Here is a 22,561-nt window from a genome sequence, read left to right on the forward strand (position 1 = left end):
ATCGGTCCATAGGGCGTTGGTTACGGTGCCCTGTAATCATACCGGAAATTATAGGCATTTAGCCGGGCATGAATGAGCGGATAGGAAAGTTTAACAAGATATCGGTTGCATCGCTGCGTCAGAGGCGCGTGCAGCTCGCTCCCTCTTCGACTTCTTCGACTTCTTCGACTTATTCTCCTCCCTTCTGCCCCGACGCCAATTTCTACAGGCACCTGCACCTGCGACGCCCCGATCGAGGCCCAGATTCACCTTCGATACATATATATATACTCCATTTCGCTGTATCCTTTCCATACGTGTGCAGCATGCCCGTGTACCTGCACACGCGTAAATTCTGGGACACCAAAGTATCGGCGGTTAATTCGTCTCGGACGATGGTAATAACTGCCACAACATAAGTTGCAATCAGCTGTCGATTTGTATGGGTGTGTACATTATACGCACACGTTCGTTTCTGAATTATTATGATAAACGATTATACGTATACAGGGTGTACCATAATATATTGATCCAATCTACATATGTAGATAATGGAAAAGGTACATACGAAGGTTTTTTTTCTATCTGGTCCAGTTTCTGAGTTTAATTTTCTTGATAAAGTGTGCGATTTCTAAATAAATAGATTTTCTGCTTTCATTTGTGATATAAGGGAAGATTGTCCCATAGCTTTGAAGGACCGTGTACAGATAGGTTAATTGCTTCGACTGGATCGTATAGGAACGGTGTTGCTGCCGGCATTATTATTATTATTAAATTGCTTCCTAAGTGCACGCGTAGCATTATAAACAAGCGATCGAGCGTGGTCGCGAGACTGATCGAGGCCAGTTCGAGGTACGCTCCGGGCGATTTTAATACACTTTGAAAATTAAAACATTAAAAGAGGCTGGTGTAGTCGAACGGCGACGGCGTAGTTGATTTCGCCTTCTAAAATTGCACGGAACGCGAGGTTGCACAAGCGATCGCATTACGGTGTAAATTGCGAACGGGATGGCTGGCCGGTGCTGGGGTCGCAAATAAACGTCCGGTCCGGTCGATCGACGAACCGACCAGGGGCCAAGTAAATAACGGGTCCAATTAAAACGTCGCCACGTATTTCTTTAATTTAACCAGAGACAAATACGTATGCGTCCCGCGCTATCGTCCCAGCTGCACGCTGAAAAATGTTCTCGCGCCGAAATACGCCTGCGTTCCCGATCGAATCCGCACCTGCGTCGAAATAGTTGGGCTGAAAAAGGCCGTATCGCGTCTCCTCTCGAGAAGCTAAAGCTCCGAGCACTGCTCACGTATGAGTTTCCCACGGCGGGCCAGGATGGGCCCGTGTGGGAATATCGAGGCTTATTACTCGCGCATAGGTAACACGTTCGATCGTCGATCGCTCGTCGATATTCGTATTCCTTCCTCGTCTGTGCGTTTTTCCCTCGTTTCTCTCTTTTTCTCGTCCCTCGTTTCTTCGCTCATTTTTTTTTTCTCTCCTGTCATTCTCCTCTCGTGTCCCTCGTGAATTTCTTTATTCTTCTTTCGCACCTGTCTCTCACCTTTGTTGTTGAATATTATTTAAAGTGGAGTGGGAATTCGTAGCAAGTGTCGGTCGTCGTTGACGAGGCTATCAGATGCTTAAAGTTTCGTTCACACCGATAACCGGAGATGGAAAGGAGAAAAAGCCGAAGAGGCTCGGGTGCTCAGGGCACGTACAAGCTTCGTGAGAGAACTCGACCGATTCGTACGATAACGACGGCGTACAGACTGCTTCCGAATTGCTGTTTTCGCTCGGACACCGAGCGAGCATCGTCGTGAAAATGAAATGAGAAGCGGAACGAGGCTGGCTGCCGTGCGACTCGCGAAGCACGTCCGTGGAATTCCACGCGATTCCCAAGACAGATTGCGACAACTTCGACTTCTGATCTCCGATGCAAAACGCTTCACGCGGTGAAGAGCGATCGTGTGTAATTCAGCTACACACTTGCTCCAAGTTGAGCGTTCTTAGAATGCAAGACGAATAATCCAGCTAGTGTTCATTGGGAAAATTCGATAGGATAATCAGACGTTCGAGGTGTCCATTGACGGCCAATAAATTTATACGAGGTCGTTTGGAATCTCAGTTAAAACACATAAGAAAAGCATTATACAACAATGGTGTTAAATCGTGTACTATAAAAGTAACGTCATCCGCTCGTTACGATTGTACAGTTACATTCGCGATTAGACAGTTGGAAACGTAGCCATTGATCATCCCTTACATCGTAAGTGGTAAGACCGTTAACGCAATTCATTCTTATCAATGGCATTTGCCCCGGGACAATTATTTTTCCCCCGTTAATGTCGCCTCTAAATATCCGTCGAGGTCGCTTTATGTCCTCGCGTCAGAACTGGGCTCGCAACTACTTCACCGATACGACTCCAGATTCGAGCGTAAACCGACGAAACAAGATTCTCGGTGAAATTTATTAGCCGGCTATAAATTATGGCTTTGGTACACCTGTGCTTTACCGGCTTCGGACTTGTCTCGAGGCCGATCATTCCGAAGAGCGTCTCTTTATAGCCCTCGTCCTCCACTTCCGGCCTCGAGCACCCCTTGACCGGAGGCCGATATCAGTGCTCGAATCCTCGCGGCCGCTTTCCAACAGCGGTAGTTCGTTATCCGGATAATCTTGACGTTAGTCCTTAGGATACGTAGCACCTTTGGTTCCTTTAATCTCCGCCAGCTGCGGCTACGGCTTCGGCTTTTAATTTCTTCGGGGACCGGCTCTGATCTACTGCCACGTATTAATTGGGACTAATTAAGAGCCAGCGGGTAGGGATTTCGAAAAAAACCATCTTTCTTCAAAATCTTGATCACTTCTCTTCTTACCGCGTTCACCTTGTAACTCGTGATTAATCAAGATTGCATTCGAACCGTCGCGTCTTGTAATTGTAACGTATTAAAAAATTTATTATTCCCTATTATTAATTGAAATTATTAAACGACCTAGATTGTAGATTCTAGAATCTCTGAAGACAGATAACGTCCGTCAGGAATTCCTCCGAGTGTCCTATTACTTGCTATCACAGGTTATAGCCGAACGGACGATAGATTTTACAATTAGCAGATTTAATGCTCTCGCGACAAATGTCCCCGAACTGGAACCGGGTCAGATTCACCCCTTCGCGATGCCAATTTATCAATGTCGCGGTTAAACATCAGTTAGCATGAATCTGTTCTTAAGAAACTCCTCTGTATCTTCGCGAAACGCGTATAAATTCATCGTTTACAAATGCGTACGGTAAGAAAGTCGAGTCCCTGGGGCTCGCCGAAAATGGCCATACGAATCCATACGTAATTACAAGCACGTCAATGAAATATGAACACAGTTAATCAAGCGTCTTATCCAGTCTGCTCTTAAGGGGGGAAAAAGAGGCAGATTACAAGCTACACCTCTGGCATCAATCTTCTCGAAATCGGGCTGAATTATCGGGCGCGAGATGCGTGAAACGATACGATACACCGCCTTCTCTCTTGATACTAAATTTCGTACCGAGCGATACTATCTTGCCACAATCTAGCGTCCCACGCAGAGAGCTCCCATGGTGCTCGAAGAGGGGAAATATGTCGCTAGACGGGACGCGACGCGACGCGACGCTCGATGATATCTGCTTTTCCCGAAGACTCGTTGCGACGTTCACACGGCTCCTAGCACCCCGATGTTCCGGGCTTTCCACGCGCCTAGGATACGCACTTGTCGCCAGGCCACTTGTCGCCCCTTTCCTACTTCCAGTTCCTCCCTCGTGTCGCACGACTCACGGCCTCGTACAGCCATAGTACGCGACTCGCTCGAACGGAAGGCTTTCTTCGGCTGGAAACACGCGACACGTGCATCCCGTATCGACTGGACACGTGCATCGCGTCCTTTTCTTCCATGCCTGCTTGGAACCCCGTGGCTGCCGTTCCGCTGCCATCGCGTTTTCCCTCGCTGGAAACAACAATTGATGTCCGAACTACGCGATCATCGGTTACGAGTCATTGAAGACGAGCGGATGCTGCGGGATACGCTTGATCGAAACCCTGACGAAAACGCTAACGGACTGGAGTATCGGGCAAGCGGGCGGAAAATGGACGACGAAGTCCTGTACACGTTCGCTCCTTCATTTTTGCCGGAAAAGAAGTACATCGACCACTTGTTGCTAAAAAGGATATTGTCTCGGTAACCTGGAACGATTTGCAAAGAAATTCAAGAGTAGGTGTGAGAAACGCGTCTTCGGGGTGAAGCAAAACCGCGCTGTAATATTCGGTGATGGAGAAATAGACGAGAGATCAGCACGTGTTTCGTTGTTCGAATATGATTTGGAAGGGTGTAACTCTTTAAGTAAGAATACGTTTTAAGAACCGTGACAGTCTCTCCGGTGAACGGTAAAAATCTTTCCCGTGTCGTTGCGGCCAGTCGTGTATCGCACAAAGTCTCGAAGCTGCCTGTCCATTTTCCGACAAGCGCGCTTTCACCCCTCGCTGTCTCCGTTCCTTTTTTCTTTCGCCACTGTTTCCCCTTTGACTTCTGCCGTTCCCAGAGACCGAGAGGCATCCCTTCTCCTCGAGTCCTTTAAAAGTTTTCGACCCTTCGCGTAAACGGCCACGTGGAGGGGGGCTTTCGTTCTAATTGAACAACCCTCGCTTGCTTGGCCGCCGCACGCTCCGCCACGAGAGGGTGAGTTTATCTCGACGCGCGTTAACGCGTCGGGACGATAAGCTGGAGGTACGTTAGAAAGCGACGCTCCGCCTTTATTCTTCTCTCTGATCCGCTTTAACGACAAGCTTTCGACTATTTTAACGCAACAGTTTGCGGTACGATCAAGCTCCCTTCGGTTTCGCGTTCTCCACGAAACGGATGTCCGTCGGCAATTTTCCTACTGATCGATCTTCCGTAAAACGTCACGCGACAATTTTGCACGAGATTGCAGCATCCCGTTACCAAACACCCCCCGCAGGCAACCTATCTAACTCGTCAGAGAGATCACGAAACACGCTTCTGTCTCTGCTGCTAGGATATATTAAATTCCTGGATAATTTTCTAAATACCCAAGGGTCGTTCAACCAAGGTTATACTTAAAAGGAATCTAATCTACGATCTGCTAGCTTTTCGCAACGCTGTTCCGCTCGAACTCGCTAGTTAATCCGTTTTAAGCTCATTCGAGCCAGCTACAACGAAATCCCCATTCATCCGCGTTGACCAAGCTCTTTATGATTTCTAAAGGCTTCCGACCCGAAGCCTGTAACATAGCGTTCGATCATTTCCAACTGGAAGACAAACGAAGAAAGAATCGCGAATTGGTAAGACGAAGTTCGAAGAGTAAGAGTCGACATGACAGAGGAGGTGTACCCAATGAGTCGGATGGAAAACGACCCTCGTTCACGGCGGGGTTAGCTTCCTTTCCTTCCCAGTCAGCCAGCCACTTTCCTGCTTATTCAGCAATGATTCAATTCGGATGTGCTTTTTACGCCCGGTAGCAAAGGCGATAGCGTCGGTGGGAGGTTACCGAGCCGCGGTTGCAGTCTAGCTAAGCGAGAAAGGGGGATGAAAACGGGGAAGAAGGGACACGGAGTTATCCCGCGTTGAAAACAGATTGCTCGACGTTCAGCCACCACCGGCACCCTCCTTTCACCCTGTTCTCGCTTCGTTTCGCCTACGCGAGACTCGGATGCCGAGAGAAAAAGCGAGAGCACCGGAGGATGGAGTCGATTAACCAACAAGTCGTCCCTTTGACTCGGCTCGTTCGCTTCTTTTCCACGAATACCTGTGCACCCTTGCCTCGATTCGCCACCTGTCCGGATCTTATTCGTTCGATAACGGAACTTCTTGCCGCCTCTATCGAAACGTCTCATCGAAACTCATCCACTTAACGTAATTTTTATACGTCCATAGGGACGTCGTTTCATTGATGGAACTGAAGTAAAATATTCTTTGTCTCGCTTTTCAATTTTGTTTCACAGAATTTCTTCTCGCCTTCTCGATACAACATAATTACATTGCATGCGAACAATAGTGTGACACACGGGTCTTATCGTCTTTCGGACAAATCCGTGGAAGCGTTTCGAGGGGAATCGCACCTGCGCGCAGAATCACGCTAGCCTCGCGATGTCGATAACGAGGCGTTCCGAGATTCTAAAGCATCGGCCTACTCGTTGCCGTGGCAATTCAACTCTAGCATCCGTAATGGCGATAAGTACTCGTAGATCGTTGGTTAAACGAATCGCGCAAAATTGTTGCCTGGTTCGTGCAAGTGACCCAAGTGAATCGGTAGGATTCGAGCCTTGCCTCGAGCGTGTTGGCTCGAGTACCAGGGATGGAATGTTGGTACTTCCTGAAATATCTTGAAAAATGAATAAATGGTAAATAGGGTGTTTTGACTAAGGGATGATGCGGTGTTATAGACAGCGCGTATAGTGGGGAGTAGAACTTTGGCGAGGCTCGGTTGCATAGGGCGGTCGAAAATCAAAGGTTGTCCGAAGCCCTTTACCTGGTGCTCGACTGACGTGACGTAATAGGATGGTTCAGTGTAACAACGAAAGCATCGGTCCCACTCGGTCAGTCGCATATTAATAGGTGGGAGCGTGTAGCCAGGAGCAGACAGCTGCCGGCTCGTTTGCAGCACGCGATACCCTCGCTCTCACCTGTAACGTATATCTCCAATCTCTTTCTCTCTCACTCTCTCTCTCTCTTCTTGCCATTTTCCAACTTGGTCGCTCTGCTCGAGTACACCATCGTACGTTCTTCCTCCGCTTTCTTCTCCTCCTGTTCTTACCGGTATCTATCTCCGCGAGTAGCACTCGAAATTATTATTCCCGTTCAGCATCGAGCTAAAGGCCCCCGTATCTCTCTCGCTTAATGTGTACAGGGTGTTCCGATATTCGAGTACCGGAGGTATCCTCTCTTCGCTCGACGCAGGCGATTTCTCGCCGGGAATATATAGGCGGCACCGTGTTCGCTCGGCACCAATGTGTACTCGATGATTTTACCCGTGAAATAAACGCGTGTCAATGAAATACGTTCTCGCGGTTATTGCTTGCTCTTAGCTCCGGTTAATTATAGGCCTCGGCGTTATCTCTTCGGGCGTGAATTCGTTAGCGACTTCGCTTATCTGTAGCAGAACATCGGCTCTGCTCGTAACAGAGCAAACTCGACGATCGCTGAAAGCGATCTAGAAGAGTTAAGAGATTGTCGAGAGGCGGTTCGCCATTTTTTTTATAAATAGTAGAGATTGTCATATGTTAGGATAGAAAGAAAGAGAGATATATTTCAAGGGAATATCTTTCTCACGGTTAAACGATTCCGAACAGGGCGCATTAGCGAAACGTTATCGGGCGACAAAACCGCGGGAAACACCCTTTATGACAGTCTATATCGAGCGATATTAATTTATCACCGGTCGCAATAATTACTTCTAGCCGATGACCGGTTTTGGAAAGGGACAGGACTCGATTCGATCGAGTAAAGCAATACAAATTATCCGGATGGAAGGAGGAGCGATCGGGTCCGGTTTCTCTTTTTCTCCAGCGTGACCGATCGAAGCGAGACTCGCGACGAGCCGAGCATCATGATGGATCGGGCCAGCAGCTTTTATCAATCGTTTAAGCGCGATCGTGCCTCGATTGTCGAGGAGTCGAGGAGTCGAGGAGCGAGACGAGGCGTTGCTGCGGTGTTGCTCGATTTCGCAAGCTGCCGTCGATATTCTTTGTCAATGAGGATCGGCTGCGAACGAGTCGTTCCCAGAGTCGTTTCGCGACGATCATCGATCACCGGAGCGGGCTCGGCGTGCCGGTGCGTGATCGAAATCGCTACGACGCTCTTATGCGAGTTCGAGGACGCCACGGTGGCTGCACGCTCTCCTTTCCCTCCTCTCTTCTTTTCTTTCGATTATCGCTTATTTTCATCCTCTTCGAAAATATTTTTCCTTTCATGGAATTTCAAGCGATTCGCTAAATTTTCACGATTCGTGGCTGGAGGAATTAAATGAATGGGAAGAAACTGAAGTGGCTTTCTTTTCGATTGTTCGAGCCGGTGACCCGATATGAACGCGGTCGTACGCGTGTACTCGATAGCAAACATAATGCCCGCTCGAGCTACGTCGGGCACGATAAATTATCGTAAACGCATGTTAACCGCCCGCCTTGGATATTTGTTAACAGGTTAGAGTAGGCGGCGCGTGTGTACCCTCGTTCCGTCGTTACACGTACGTTTATACGCGCATAAAAGCTTCCCGGTTATGGACGACTTCTCCTCGCTGCTCTCTTGACCGTTTCTTCCGCTCGCAACGCTCGGACAATCTTCCTTTCGACTAAATGTCTCGTTGCTAACCGTTGGCCCTCCATGCAGCCTCGGTGAATCGTATAAATCGCGCCAGTTTCCTTCGCTTCCAGTCATGCTTCGCTAAAATTTTCCTGTTACTCTCGACGGGATCGGTATGAACACGCGAAATATGCTTGTGCTCGAAACGAAACTAGTTTCAAGGATCCGCGTGGTACGAGATTTCATTCTGTTCTGTTTGATGCCTGTTTCCGCCACTCGACAATGCCTTTTTCTCCTTCACTATTGTGCTTTAAAACGTGTACTTCCAGTTTATGAGATAGTAGATCTTGCTGGAAATTGTCGGATTCGTTGTTCAGATGGTGCTCGTTAGGATCGGGTAGGAAATATTTCACCGATCGGGAATTTTCACTTTTCCTAGAGTCGCGAAGAAACTCTTCAGGGAAACGTAGGTGAATCGCACCTACCGCGATGCGAAATTTACGTCGGTTGCAAAAATATTTCGATCCCTCTATATATTCGCTCTTTATCCCTCCATTAATCATCAACGTTTTAGTTAAGAATCTTCCGGTTGGTGGACGCGAGTCTTAACCCCGGCGACCTCGAGCGCGAAGGATTCGTAAAAATCGGTGTCCACGATGTGTATCGGTGGAAGAAATGTCGTCTATCCGTGTTATATATGATATCGGTTCGCGAACGATCGGCGGATATGTACGCGGAAACGGAATCCGTGACTGGTAGCAGGGGATCGTAACTCGCTGCTTAACTTAAGTTATCGCCCCGCTGCCGATTATTAATGTTGCCACTATTAATAACCGCAGGTTACGCGGATCGCACGCACTAGTGAAATATTGCCTGTTGCTCCTGAATAAGTAACTTAGCCGTTTATTCGAAGAGAAGAAGAGAAAAAAGAAAGAAACGAAGAAAGATTCACGGGTTTCACGTTCGATCGGGAACGATTCGCCATGGGATTCATTGAATTTCCACGAACGCCTCTTCCGTTCGTTAATGCTCGCTGGAAAATCCACGCTGAGATTGTTAAACGGTTTCGAGTGGTACCCGGTGACGTCTTGCGATTTTAACGCGTTTTAACCTAATGGTCGTTCCTTGTAAAGAAGTTAATTAGTTCCTGCGACAAGACACTATGCATACCCGACGTTGTTGTTCCTGTTCGATGATTTTCACCTACGATCGTTTACTCGGTCTGTCTACTTACAAACAGGACGCGAACGTGTGTCTAAATTATTCCGTTTCCTCCTGCCACTCGATTTTCGGCTTGCTCTCTTCTTTTTACCATTCCTCAAAGTACTTGCACTGATACTAATTACTCCGCTATTTCCTCGTGAAACAACCGTACCTTCGCCCTTTTGATTCTTCTACGATCAACCTGCCGTCGCTGAACGCTCGAAACCGCGTCGACACGCATATACTATAAGTAACGAAACTCGCACGATGCACACCGGTCAGTATCGGTCGTTGGGTCGGTCGAGTAGGTGCTACTCGTCCGGTAATTTTAGCCGAATCTGCATATTTTAGCACGAAAGCTTCCGTCGATCATTATCCTCTCCGCGACTCGGCAGCGAACCTTCGCCTCTACAGCCGCTACTTTTACTTTGTTGCACACGCTTCGTGCAACATTGCCACGCGATCCTATGGAAAATCCTTGTACACGTACCAGCTGTAAAAGTAACCTAAAAACAACAGAAAATAGGTCTTCAAAGGGTGTAATTACGATTTGAAATCGTACCTATTTTAATTTCACGATAACTTTCTTATAAAAGTATTCTACTAGCGTAGGAGAATAACGTGGGATCGTTTTTCTTTTTATTTGAAAATTACCTGTTGATGACCGCGAGATACTTTCTCACAGTCGAGGTATCGGTCCGCTTCATCTACACTCTGCACGCACCACCCCCGTCACCCTTGTCGCGGTTCTCCGACTTGTTTACAACGAGCAGGACGCGGGTCACCGTTATGAGAACCTTACGTCCACCAGCGACGTACTTAATTGTAATAACTGTAATTAGCAGCACTTATCCGGTCGATAGAGAAGCGAAGTATCGCGGCGAGGAGGGTTCGAGCGTTCGGTTACTCGAAGGATAAATTTTTGCCGATATAAGGATTATATTGAAATAAAATATACCATAGAAAGGGTTAAATGGATAGGAATTTCGCAAAAAATCCACGACGATTCTAATTGCCAGGATAGCTAATAAAGTCCAATTATAAAAGCGCGGTGCATACGCGATCTTCGACGGTACCGTCCAACCTAAACGTACAATAAGAACAACAGAACGAAAAGAGACGCGAATGAATGTAAACGAGCCCTCGCGATTCCGTTCTCCGCTTCGTCCGAGGCGCGTAGGTTGCGAGTCTAGTTTGCGAGAGGCGATCCTCTTCTACGAGAGCCATTTCCGAGAAGCGAGGCTGCAAGCAACCGCCATGGCCTTGTCTCCCTGCATTATGGATGCGTTATAATTACCTATTCATTTCCTATGGGCACGTAACATCGAGGCGCGCGTTGCTTGTGAGCTGCTTTGCACCTGATTGCAGATAGAGGACGAACAGGTCCGAGAGAACTCTGTATTCGCACCACCTGTCGTCGATTGTGCGTGCACGAGATGTACGATACTTTCCTCTGTGCATTTTCCAAACAATTCATCCCGATAATTATACTGCAAACGTTTTAAGATTACGATGGGATTAAATTTAGAAAAAAAGGGAGGATCGAAAAATAATGATTATGAAACAATTTTCTTTATTGCATCAAAGGGATACAATCGCACGATAGTGGTCGTATCGCTAATCAGTACCAAACAATTCATAATAACCCTCGTAATGAACTTGTAATCCCCCCGCGTTCTCTTCCTTTTCGCTCTCTGTGCATCGTTTTCCATGCACGCCACTAGCTCGGATGTTTCACGCGAATTTCAGCGAACGGTAGCGTGCGTATCGCGAGTGTCTTGTAACGTGTGCACGCGGTATTTGTAAACGCACGCTTATGAAAGCGAGCTGGCAATTAGTCGACAAGAGACGGACGGTATTTTCGCGTTGCATCGAGCAAGGCGGTCGAACGGAATCGCGAAACGGCTTTTGTTACCAGAACAAGCCGCGTGTTTGTTTTTCCTGTGAATCGGAGGATAGAGAAACGTTGCTGCTTTCAATGAAAACGCCGGATAACGAACCGAGTTGTTGCGAAATCGTATAACCCGCGGTGGCGTGCGACTCCGTCGTTCGATTGTGCGAATCGAGCATTTCCTGTAGTTATAATAATACGCGTTTCGTGTTGTATTGTGTATCATCGGAATGGATCGATCTTGAAACACGCTTGAAAATTTCGTAGAAATTTTAATGAAAGAGAACATTAATTTGCAGAATTTCAAATGTAAAGTTATTTTCACGTTCTCTGAAAATTTCTCATTGTCGGTGTATGAATCGAACGCGACACATTTTTCCATCGTATCAACGGCACGCACACGTTCTTTGCTAATGCCGAGACGAAGGACGGCTAATTAGCGAAAAGAAAAATCGTTCGCGACAATGATCGATCGACGTATGGTGGAGCACGAGCCAAAGCTCTGTGCTCGGGGCGACTATTTTTCAAGCGGAGCTCCGTGGTCGATGTTGCTTCTAGGAAAGCTAGCTGCTGCCAGCTGAAGCAGAAACCGTAGGGAGAATGTCTCCTCCGCAATCTCCGGAGTTATCGGCTGTCCTCTTTGTTTATAAATAAAGTTCCGAGATATATCCGTGCTCGTCGATGTAGGTGTCTCGGCATAAAGTATGGGGAGAGGTATATCGCGACGCCCTTCGTCTTCGGGGTAAAATGGAAATGCGTGGCAGCGGGCGGTATAGGCGAAACCCCGCAGTTTCGACTGTTTCGGCCAACATTCACCGAGGGAATATAACGGTGCAAAAACCGAAGGGAGCCGTTCTTTTTTTTTTGAGGAAAACGGCTCCTGAGTATACGTACGCGGAGATCAAGCGTGCCAATTCTAGTTTCTATTTTCATCCGAAAAATGAATTGGGCCATGCGGCGTGTGTTACCCTCGCAGCTTCTTCTACCCTTGATTCCGGGCGAAAAAAACAGGTCGGCTCCGAAATTCTTGTGTTCGAATTCTAAGCACGGGTCCAGTGGCGAACGATTCGGAGCCGTTGGGAGATTCTTTTTGAGGCTGGGAGCAGAGTAAAGTCTGCGAGGCGAGAGGAAGGAACGGCAGGGCGAAGAAGAAGAGGGTCGGGGCGAAGGAGAAGGCAAGAGAGCGAGCGGCGCTGAGCGGCGCAGTTTATTTCGGTCGGGTTAATTAGTGTTGCTTCGCGAGGTTTACGGTTGACATTTCGTTGGTCGTTCGTTCGTTCGTCGTTCCAGGCGTATAGGAGGAGACGGGGAGGGTAAGGTGGAGGACAGACAAGGGGAGACCGGCTTTTTTACGGCAACATACTGGTCGGCCATACCGAGTGCCGAGAAGGAAGACGAAGTCGCCGCAGAGGAACAGTACAGAAGAAGAAGAAGAAGAAGAGGACGAAGAACAAGGACACACCGGCCAATAAAACTGCAGTGCCCCTCGAAGGTGCACCGAAGGCGCCAGGGCAGTCTGGACCTCCCTTATTAGCTCCCCCTCTTTCGACTTTTACCGTCCACCTAAGGTCCCCGCAACAACCTTTTGTTTTATCCTACGGTGTGAATATCGCACCGTTTTACGGCGTCCAGATTAGACCCGTGCCTTTGTGATTCCGGCACCACGATACCGCTGCCTCCACCTTTCAAACACCCCCCCAGGTTTTCTCAAGATCCTCGAGAGCTTTTGAAGTCGGCGAAACGTTGGTCGAGCGTCGATTGAAAAATGGGGAAGAAAGTTGATTCGTCGCTTTCAAGTTTGTCCTGGTCGAGCAGAAATTCGAGAGCATCCTCACCCTACCTAACCACAAGGAAAGGGCGCAGAAGGTAGAAGAGAGAAGAGCTCGTAATTCCGTGTTGGCAGGACAGTTTACGGCCCTCGCGTCCTCCTGATTTCCTTCTTTCGTCTCGAATTAGGTAGTTGAAATCTTTCCCTCGTTAGGCCGGGGCCGAACGCTCGTCGTGGCTGGGAGAGTAACGAATTACAAGAACCTGGCAAAGGAAGGTGAGATAAGAAGGGAGAAGACCTTACCTAACTGGGTCGAGGGTAAAACAAAGAAAGAACGGTCAAAGAGGGACACGGGTGAGATGAACGAGTAGTAAGAAAGGTGGATGGTTTGCTGCCTTATTAAGCGGTCTTATCGCTAGAGACAGCCTGGCCTGACACGGCCGTTTAACTTTTACTCGACCTGCAAACAAGTAGTGGACACACTGGCCAGCCAGATAGGCCTTCGCCACTCTACCAACCTTTCTCTCTTATCAACGTTGAAAAACTTGACGGCTGTAAACACGAAACGATGCTGCAACTGCCCTCCAAACGGTGCTACCCAAGATTTACAACGCGTCTTTATGGATTAGAAGGTTAACTATATACGTATCGATATTTAACGTGTCCTCCAAAATATTTGCCTAGCAAACAAGACATCGAACGGACAGAAAAGAAAGCCTCCCTTTTGCGGCGGGACGGTAAACAAAGGTGAACGTCGCGCGAGCGAAGGTGGATCGGGATTAAACGGGTTATTGTGTGGTTTTGACGGGTCGCGGTGACTCGTTGAAAAGGTAGTCGTGGCACGAGACGAGTGGCAAACGAGACGGGAGCCGAGTTTTCTCAAAGCGTGTACATTATGTCGGCGACTGTTCGTCGAAGGGGCGTGATCGGCAGGTCACTAGGTTTACGCAGCGTAATAAATCATTCGAAGGGCCCACCGTGACCCCTCTGTTTCTCCTCCTGGACGATCCTTGGCCTCTCAGGTACCGAGGTCCTCGGCAAGGATCCTTATCTCCCAAGGAGAGACCTCGTCGACCTGTCAGCTAATCCTATTAGCGACACTGAATCTTGCGTTGCCACGCAACTACTATTTTTACAATTTCTCCTGCGAATTCACGTTTCTCCACTCCGTACGCGTTTCAATCTTCAACGCGCAAATTTTTTCAAATTTACCTTACAAACTATAAGGTGATCAGGTTTGTAAATTATGCCGAGGAAACTCGTGTTCCGGAAGCAGACGCGCGTCATCTTCCGCTGCTAATCCCCGACACTCTAATTTGCCGGATAAATACTTCTTCTCGAGGAACGGTCTTAGCCACCGTCTAATAACCCGTGAAATTGTTCTAAACGGCACGGTAACCGAGCGTTCCCCGTGGCTAATCCTTCCGACATCTTTCGTCCGTGAGATTCTTCGTCCCAGAATATTCGATTCGATTTAGAGCGAACCGACTCGTACGCTACTCGAAATAATTGAACAATCAAATGACTCCGTATCGCGGTTGGGGTGTTTTATTAAAAACCGCAAGCTTTACGAAAGCGTGACAAAGTTAGGTTTATTTGAAACATTCCGCGAAGCAAATTGACCGAGACGTTCGTAGAAATTTGAAAAATCACCCGTCAACGAACGTCTCGACGCCTGGACGCGTTGCAAAACTGTCGAGGCTGTCCCCGTTGGAACTGGAACGTTTTGGTCGTTCGCGTCACGTAGCCGTAACAAAGTTCCGAGCTCGAGAAGCGTGGAAACAGGCGGCAGGGACGCATCGTAGTACTCGGCGATTTCACCAGCCGGACAATGGCGCGATATAAGCCGGAAGAAGGTGGCTCGTCGAGGGGGAGGGTAAGAAAAGATAGAGAACGGCTCGGAGGGAGAGGCTGGCAGGGCAGATTTATTCAAGTCCCTCGCCGTCGGGTTGACAAGAGTAGACTCGCGTAAACATACTCGTTTCTCCTTGTTCCGTCGTGGCCGTTTGTCGAGCCGCGGCGGGGAAACGGCAGCGTAGTCGGCGGGATCGTTTCACGGTAGATACGCGCCGGGTGGGGCGGCGAAAGGCGTCGTTTTAGCTCGTGGGCACGTTCGATTCGAAAGGACGCCCGCGCGCCAAACGGCGAACGAATCCGGTGGCTCGTTACGACCCACGTGACACGCCCGAAAGGTTGAGCCGAGGCTGGGGATTGGCCGGTTGCGCGAGCGCCACGTCCCACGTGGTCGGAGTGGGGGGTCACGGTGGTTGCTTTCGGTTTTCCTCGCCAGAGGGGGAACTGGGACGGAGCGGAGCGGAAGGCCGATGAAGTGGTGTGAGTGGTGGCGAGTCAGTCGCAGACTGGAGTGCCCTGTGAGAGCAGGGGACGGACCGAACGAACGGAACGAACTCTATAACTAATCGCTCGTGACGCTTCGTCGTCTGTCCGAATGTCCGTCCCATCGCCTGACGCCGTGCTTAGACAACGTTCCTCGATTTACCGTTCCCTTTTTCTCGCGGTGACGTGAGCCGAGTTGTGACGCGTATCGCGGAACCCCGGTGAGAATCATCTTCCACCACGATTCTGTTCCAGTGTAGAAGTTCTTTCGTCGCTTAGGTGTCTCGGGTTCCGTTTGTTCGTGCCTTCGTTGGATATCCACCTGTGTGAAACACCTTCGAGGACTGTGTTTGTTGATCATCCACGTTCCGTCGGCGATTGCGAGCTGACGCTGCTTCGCTGACATGTGCTCGATACTCGGATGTCCCGTTTCGGACTCCAAAACACCCTGATGGCAATCGCCGTTCGCGAACTGTCGCGTTCGTACGTCGCCTGTCGGCTAGTTACCACCTTCGCCTCTTGCATCAGCTCCCCGACGACACCGGTACTGACTTAGTGATCAAACAGTGTTGTAGTTGTGCGTGCAGGTGCGGTTGTGACCTAATTCTTCGTTAGCCGCGAGAGACATCGAAATAAATAGAGACAGGGGTCGTTAGAAAGAGAAACGGAGAGATATAGAAGTGATCGTCAACGCCCGTCGAACCCGGCTGAGATGTCAGCGTACGCGCAGTTCGGATACTCGTATCCGTCGGCGTCCCAGGTGAGTCGTAAATTCTAAATCAGTTACTCGAACAGATTCCACGATTCAATTTCATTAATCCTCATCGGGATCGATTGTTTTCCCGTATGTTTCGAATATCCATAGCCATAACTCACGATCACGAAAATTATTTATTTAAATAGATAGGAGCAATAAGTAATAATTTTCAATAATAGTAATGCCATTGAAATCACCAACTTCTCGTAATGTTTATGATAACTTAACAAGTTCCTGACTTTTAGTTACTAATCTAATAATATCGTCCAGAATCGTGCTGTAAACTTTTACAAGTACAACACGCTGCTTTTTCAATCAAACTGTCTTGACAAGCACTAATAATTAGCATTAAAGAGGAGGAGGAGGACGGGTACATAACGGTATAGTTCCATTGTCTGCAAAATCGTACCTTAATTATTCGTTTAATGATGGTCGTTTACAGGGTTGCAATTTCAGAATCATTGCTAATCACCACCAGCCGATTATTCCTCATTTTTTCCCTTTTTTTTATTCGCGAAAGCGAGCGCATTGTGAGACAGACAACCGCTAATTAAATCCTACGCCCCTTATTAGACTACACGTCACGAGATCATTCATTTACTCGGTTCAAAGTAGGCTCTTTTTTTCTCACAGACTCTTTGACGCAGCAATTTTCATTAAAAAGGTACAAAACTGCAGCATCGCGTGCATTATTGAGCTCACCATCCCATACACATATCTGACAATTAATACGCAAATCATTCATACGATGGTAATAAAACGTTCGACGTTTACACGATACGTTCGATAAAAATTGATTTCCATTAATATTTCACCAATAAAGCGAGATTTTGTGAAGGGAAATGGATGGTGTAGTACAGATGCACCTGTTCCTCTTAAATGTCCACCGACGGCCGTCGCTTGCTACTATTATACTATTTAAAAGCTTAAGAAAATGTTTAATAATAATTGTTAATTAATCTTGAAATAGAGAATCTCTTAAATAGCCACAAATAAGTCTAGGTCACGATTGACCCGTCAACGGTTAAACCAGAATAGAGTTTCATTCAAAAATAAACAGACCATACTTAATTTTCTTTGTTTACGCCAATGCGAACATAATTGCTTAAGACAACTTCGTGTTTATGGTTGTAAAAGGTTAAATGGAGTTATCCATTGACATTCCTTAATTAGCAAATTTGAAAGGATCGTTAATAGGGTAACGTAGGGTCCTCTAGTAATTTTACCTGAACAAGGGACTGGCTTTAACCCCTTTGTGATCGATGCTTGTCGTAGTAATGTTTATAAACAGTTATACCGAACGCCTCCGGTCAGTAGGTATCGAGAAGATTTATCGTGCGCCAAGGTGGCGAGTTAAATTAATTACGAGGCGATTAAAATTCCTTTGCTCTCTGCGCGTACAGATATTTCATCTATACTTCTCAAACTGTGACCCTATAGCCAGCTAGGGAATTCCTTTATAGACGCTTGAAACTAGATGCTAAAGCATTAACTTTCTCATCATTCTACACCTCATTATACCTCAATAATTTTCTATTATTAATAAAACAATCCATTCCAGCAAATTCGTATTTATTAAAGTAAAAAATTTAATATTTTCATCGAGTTGCAAATAAATCGTTGTCGATTAAACGGTAGTCAATTGCTATTCGCTCAATGATAAATTAACATCGAATCGATCAATGAATAAGTGTCCATCCGGTCATCAATGTGTTAATGTATCGTACAGCTTTCACTATACGCGTACGTTTGGTAACCCAGTTTTGTCGCTTGTAAATTTTCCGGTCAGAAGGGCAAAGGGTATCGGTGGCAAAGGGTAAAATGAAATTCTGATTTACGATCGGGTGGCAGCGTTTGGGCGGCGTGGAGATTCGGCAGCGGGGCGCAGGCGTGCGATGCTCCGTTGCCGAAAAAAGGAAGAAACGGAAAGCGAATAACAGCATCCGAGCAAACGACGCGTTTTACGCGCAGGTGCAACGGTGCGAGGCTAGATAATAATACGGGTAGGTTTGTAACCCGCATGGGCCCGCGAGAAAGGTGCGAGTTGCATCGGCGAAGCTGCATCGCGTCGCATTGTTCCTTTTAATGCGCCTCGCAAAAGCACGGGCTCAACTTCGTTTTGATTAACCGGATGATAAAAGGGCTTGTTATACCCTTTCTCTTTTCTTTTCTTTCCTTTGCTGATTAAACGTTCCTCGAACTTTCAGATGTTTAACCCTCTTGCTACTTGTGTTTCTCACACGAATCGTTTCATTTATTTAGATTGTCAGGTTAATTTTATTTACGATTTGAAAAAGAAAATTAATATCCTTCGACGGCAATTAGAATCAAAATTATTAATTACAAGGTGGGAATAATGAAAACATTGATCGCAGCGAGTAAAGCACACGTAGCGGTGTCCAAGAATGTTTTACGATCGCGTCGCCGATTCCCGTCGTGCAGGATAATAAATATTTTACGCGGATCATTGCCACGGAAATGCGAGTAACGATAATTGGAGTTTATAGCCTACTTACGTGAATTTATAATAGCGCGAGTCGCGGCCTATGGCCGGTCGAATCGTAAAATTTCCGATTACAGATTAGGCAGTTAATATATTTACCGTCAGCAAAGGGAGAGAATCCAGTAGTAATACCGCTTGTTGTACCGTTCCTTTTTTTTTTTTTTTTATTCATCCCGATGTTATTGCGCGTTAAACGACAGGGACATTTAGTTTTTCCTCGTCAAAGGAAAAAAGAATCTATGTTTATCGCCGTCCGATTGAAAACACGCTTTATAATGGCACATTTAATTAAGAAAACCGGATGAAAGTGTCGCGAGTGTGTTTAAGTACCGTTTTATGAAGTCCTGTCACTTTCTTTTCTCTTCTACTTTTATGGAGCACCGCGTTTAGATAAAAATAAGAAGTCCAAGATTTATTCCCTCGCTCGTAAAGACAGCTAGAAATAACAAACATACATGTAGAGTGAAATTTTCAAATTCGTATCACTTAAGAAATTTTATCTTTAGCTCCAAATTATTAATTCGTTCGTGGAAACTGTAGTTGAACCTTTTGCCAAGAATAAATCCGTCAATTGTACACAATGTTTTCGGCTGTTAATATACAAATATACACGATATTGGGCTGAATTATTGTAGCAAAGAGCCACGATAAAATGGAAATTTCACTTAACTGCATCGAAACGAGTAGTGGTCAACGAATGATTTATTTAGTTTTAGCGATTGACTGGCAGTTGCGTGCAGGAACTTCCATTTCTGAATTTTTCTTTACGAGTAATGAATCAAATTAATGTTAATAATATTTATAGAATACGGCACAAACCGGCATTGTCCACGGTTAACGCGTAACCGCGTACGTACTCTCCATTCGGTCGTAACGATTCAACATCGAATGAATGAATCTGTCGTTCGGTAACGCGTGTACCGTTCGCTTCATTCAGTAATCGAAATTTCTCCGAATACGGCGCCGGTCGTAAGATAAAATGAATGACAATGCACCGGAAAGAGGAGAGAAAAAAAACCTGTTGTGCTTTCACGCCTGACGGCCCTCGATTATAGTTTTTTGTCGAGAACAATGAGAATACGCACGCGATGCGTGCTCGAAGAAGGACAACAACAACAACGAGAGAGAAAAAAAAAAGAAACAACTCGTTCTCTACTTCCAGCTCGTAAATACACGTATCAAGTTTCGCTTAGAAGGATAACGAAGTTGTTGGCAGATATTCAGGCGATTTATGTTTCCCAAAGCGGCGGCAAAAAATACCGATGAAAACGAGTAGTAGTGGTTTAGCGATAAGATAGAGAAGGCGGCACCGGCAACGAGAACCAACGATGTGGCAAAGAAGAATAAAAAAATAAAGCAGGGAATCTAGAGAAGCTCCTCTGTAAAACTTGATGCGTAAGGGGCGAAGCAAGGTGTTAACACGGATCTAGTTAATACGATGTTAATGATATGCCGGTGTGCAACCTGTGCCTTGTAAATGTTAGATACACGCGTAGGATGCGTTCTGTACTTTCGAGTTAACTCCGCTAATGATATTAATTAACGCGTTAACTACCATTAGTGGCCTTGTTTTTTGAATAAATAGACAATGCAAGATAGTTTCACCGACGCGTTGACTATGAGCAAAGCTTTAGGAATAATTGGTTACGTAAAAGGTTCGGTTTTTTTTTTTTTTAGGATCGAGCGTTCATTTGTTAATGAGCCGCGTTGCTCGTTAAATTCACCGGGAACGCATCGATTTCGATCCTTCCGTTATTTGTCAGCGGCGGTGAAACACGTCGAACAGGTCGACTTTCTACGCGGTAACATCTGTTCCGCCGGTTATAAGTATGCGCGTGTTGCGAGAGTAATTACTTTTTCATTCGGCAAATAATTAGCGATTAATTTATTAGCTGCATCATACTTGCGTTGCTCGTTTTAACCTTGCTACTATTCCGCGTTCACTCCGATAGCAAATCAATTTAATTTCAATTCATACTTTTTACAAATGCTTCGTGTTATTACGACTTGAACCGAGGATTTGTGTGATCAATGAATTTTCATGAAATATCGTGCGATCAATCGATTCGCGCGTATGAAAATCCGCTGTTTACATATATCATGTTCGTGCGAAGTCGAATCTGCGTACGGTCGAACGTAATGAAAACCTCGGGTACGGCTTGAATTCGATCTGAGAAATCACGGTCGTGCAACGAACACGGAGGAGCCCTCGATTCCCGAAGGAACCACGTCGATCGATCGTTGCTATTTACCAGCTCGATTTTGCCAGCTTCTTCGAACGTCACCTCCGCTCGACGCTCGCGCCACTTGGATATCGACGGTCAAGCATCTGTTCGCTCCAACTTACACGTTCGCCCCCTGTAATATGGCGATAATGCGAATACCACGATGGGGTACATCGGTTCGCCGTTGTATAATTACGGCCCTGGACACGGAAGCGCTCGATATCTCCGTAATATCGGTTTTCAGGATCGTGGCCTACGCTCTCCTCGTCTCTCCTTTTCTCTTTTCTTTCTCTTTCTTTCCCTCTCTACACCCGTTCTCGAGTACCGTCACCGGTGTACCTTCCATTCCGTTCTGCCTTTCTTTCCAACATTCGTCCTCTTTTCTTCTTCTTTTAATTATTCGACCGTTTGAAATTCGTGTACATCATTTCAGTGGCGTGTACTTCGCGATACACGGCAGCTCGCTGTAATTATTACCAAGTGAAATTGTTACTTTGTCGATCGTTGTTCGATCGGTTACCATGATGCCTGGCTAGGATTCACGTTTAACACGCATGGCGAGAATTTCGAGGTTCGTTAACTCCCGTGATGCTATAGGGTTTGTTATTATCGGTGCACGATGTGTTTATCCGGCATTCAACGAAGATTCAGTAGGATGCACGAAGATGAACAGTCTTAGTACAGGGTTGTTCCTCGATGATTGACGGTATCAACAATTACGGCTCCGATTCTCGCACGTACTTACCCACCGGATGGTCCTGGTGCATCAGCGAACCGTACACGCACGTCACGGGAACCGGTTACCCGCTCTTTAAAGGTGCACGCGTGTCTCGTACCCGTAGGAACGACGACCTGCTTGTGTAGAGCCAGGGCGAATAATTCGGGCAGGCTTCCCTCTTTTTCGTAGTTTCTTCGCCAGAAGAAGTCTCCCGATCGGTCACGGATCATGGTTCGATCCTGCAGGAATGTCGTTTCTTAGAAAAACTATCCGTGTATTTTCTGTGGATTGAGTTTTACTCGAGAACAAAATTCAGTCAAAGTAGAAAACACGAGACACGAAAAGCTGCAGAAAAAATAGGCGGAAGATCGCGAAGATCAAAGAAATTACTTTTCACGTGTTTATCCGCGAAATAAAAAATCGCAAATCGCGATAACTATCAGTCGAAGGATTTTCTCGTGAAACGGTCGGAGGCTGAAGATTCCTCGTAAAAATTGACTCGGTTGGTAAAGAAACGTTTCGCGGCAAGCCGCATAAAAATACCAGAAGATACCCGTCACTCGTACAGTTAACGTTCACGCCTTCTTAACGTCGAGTTACAGCCACTTTAACCGAGTCTTTAGGGCTTCAAATAGATCTTCGCCGGCAGCCTGACGAGCTTTCGCATCCTTTTCCATCTCGACGTTTTTAAAGGAACGCTCACGAAACTGCTCGCGGCATTCCGTGGCGCCCTTTAGCCCCCGGAGGTAATTAACGTTAAATTGTTGCCGTCATTACCATACGATATTTCACTGGCATCTGGTGCGTGTCCGTCGTTGCTCACCAGACACGGACAGAAATCATGGCCTTCTTTATATTTCAAACTTTACTACCGGATCTTTTCCTCGTTTCCATTGTTACGACT

At 46.7% G+C, this 22,561-nt stretch overlaps 1 protein-coding gene across 5 annotated transcripts in view; it reads left to right on the forward strand.

The window, feature by feature from the left end:
* Positions 1-22,561, forward strand: part of LOC114872287 (homeobox protein caupolican-like) — a 61,499-nt gene that overhangs the window by 2,607 nt on the left and 36,331 nt on the right. Inside the window, exon 1 of one of the 5 annotated variants that reach the window (XM_029179353.2) lies at positions 15,483-16,214. The exons of the other annotated variants lie outside the window; for them this stretch is intronic. Coding sequence (XP_029035186.2) covers positions 16,167-16,214 — 48 coding nt within the window. The 5' untranslated portion in view covers positions 15,483-16,166. Of the gene's footprint in view, positions 1-15,482; positions 16,215-22,561 lie in introns of those variants that run through there. 5 annotated transcript variants of the gene reach the window in all.

Source organism: Osmia bicornis, chromosome 5, assembly GCF_907164935.1.
Source record: "Osmia bicornis bicornis chromosome 5, iOsmBic2.1, whole genome shotgun sequence".
NCBI classification, from domain to species: domain Eukaryota; kingdom Metazoa; phylum Arthropoda; class Insecta; order Hymenoptera; family Megachilidae; genus Osmia; species Osmia bicornis.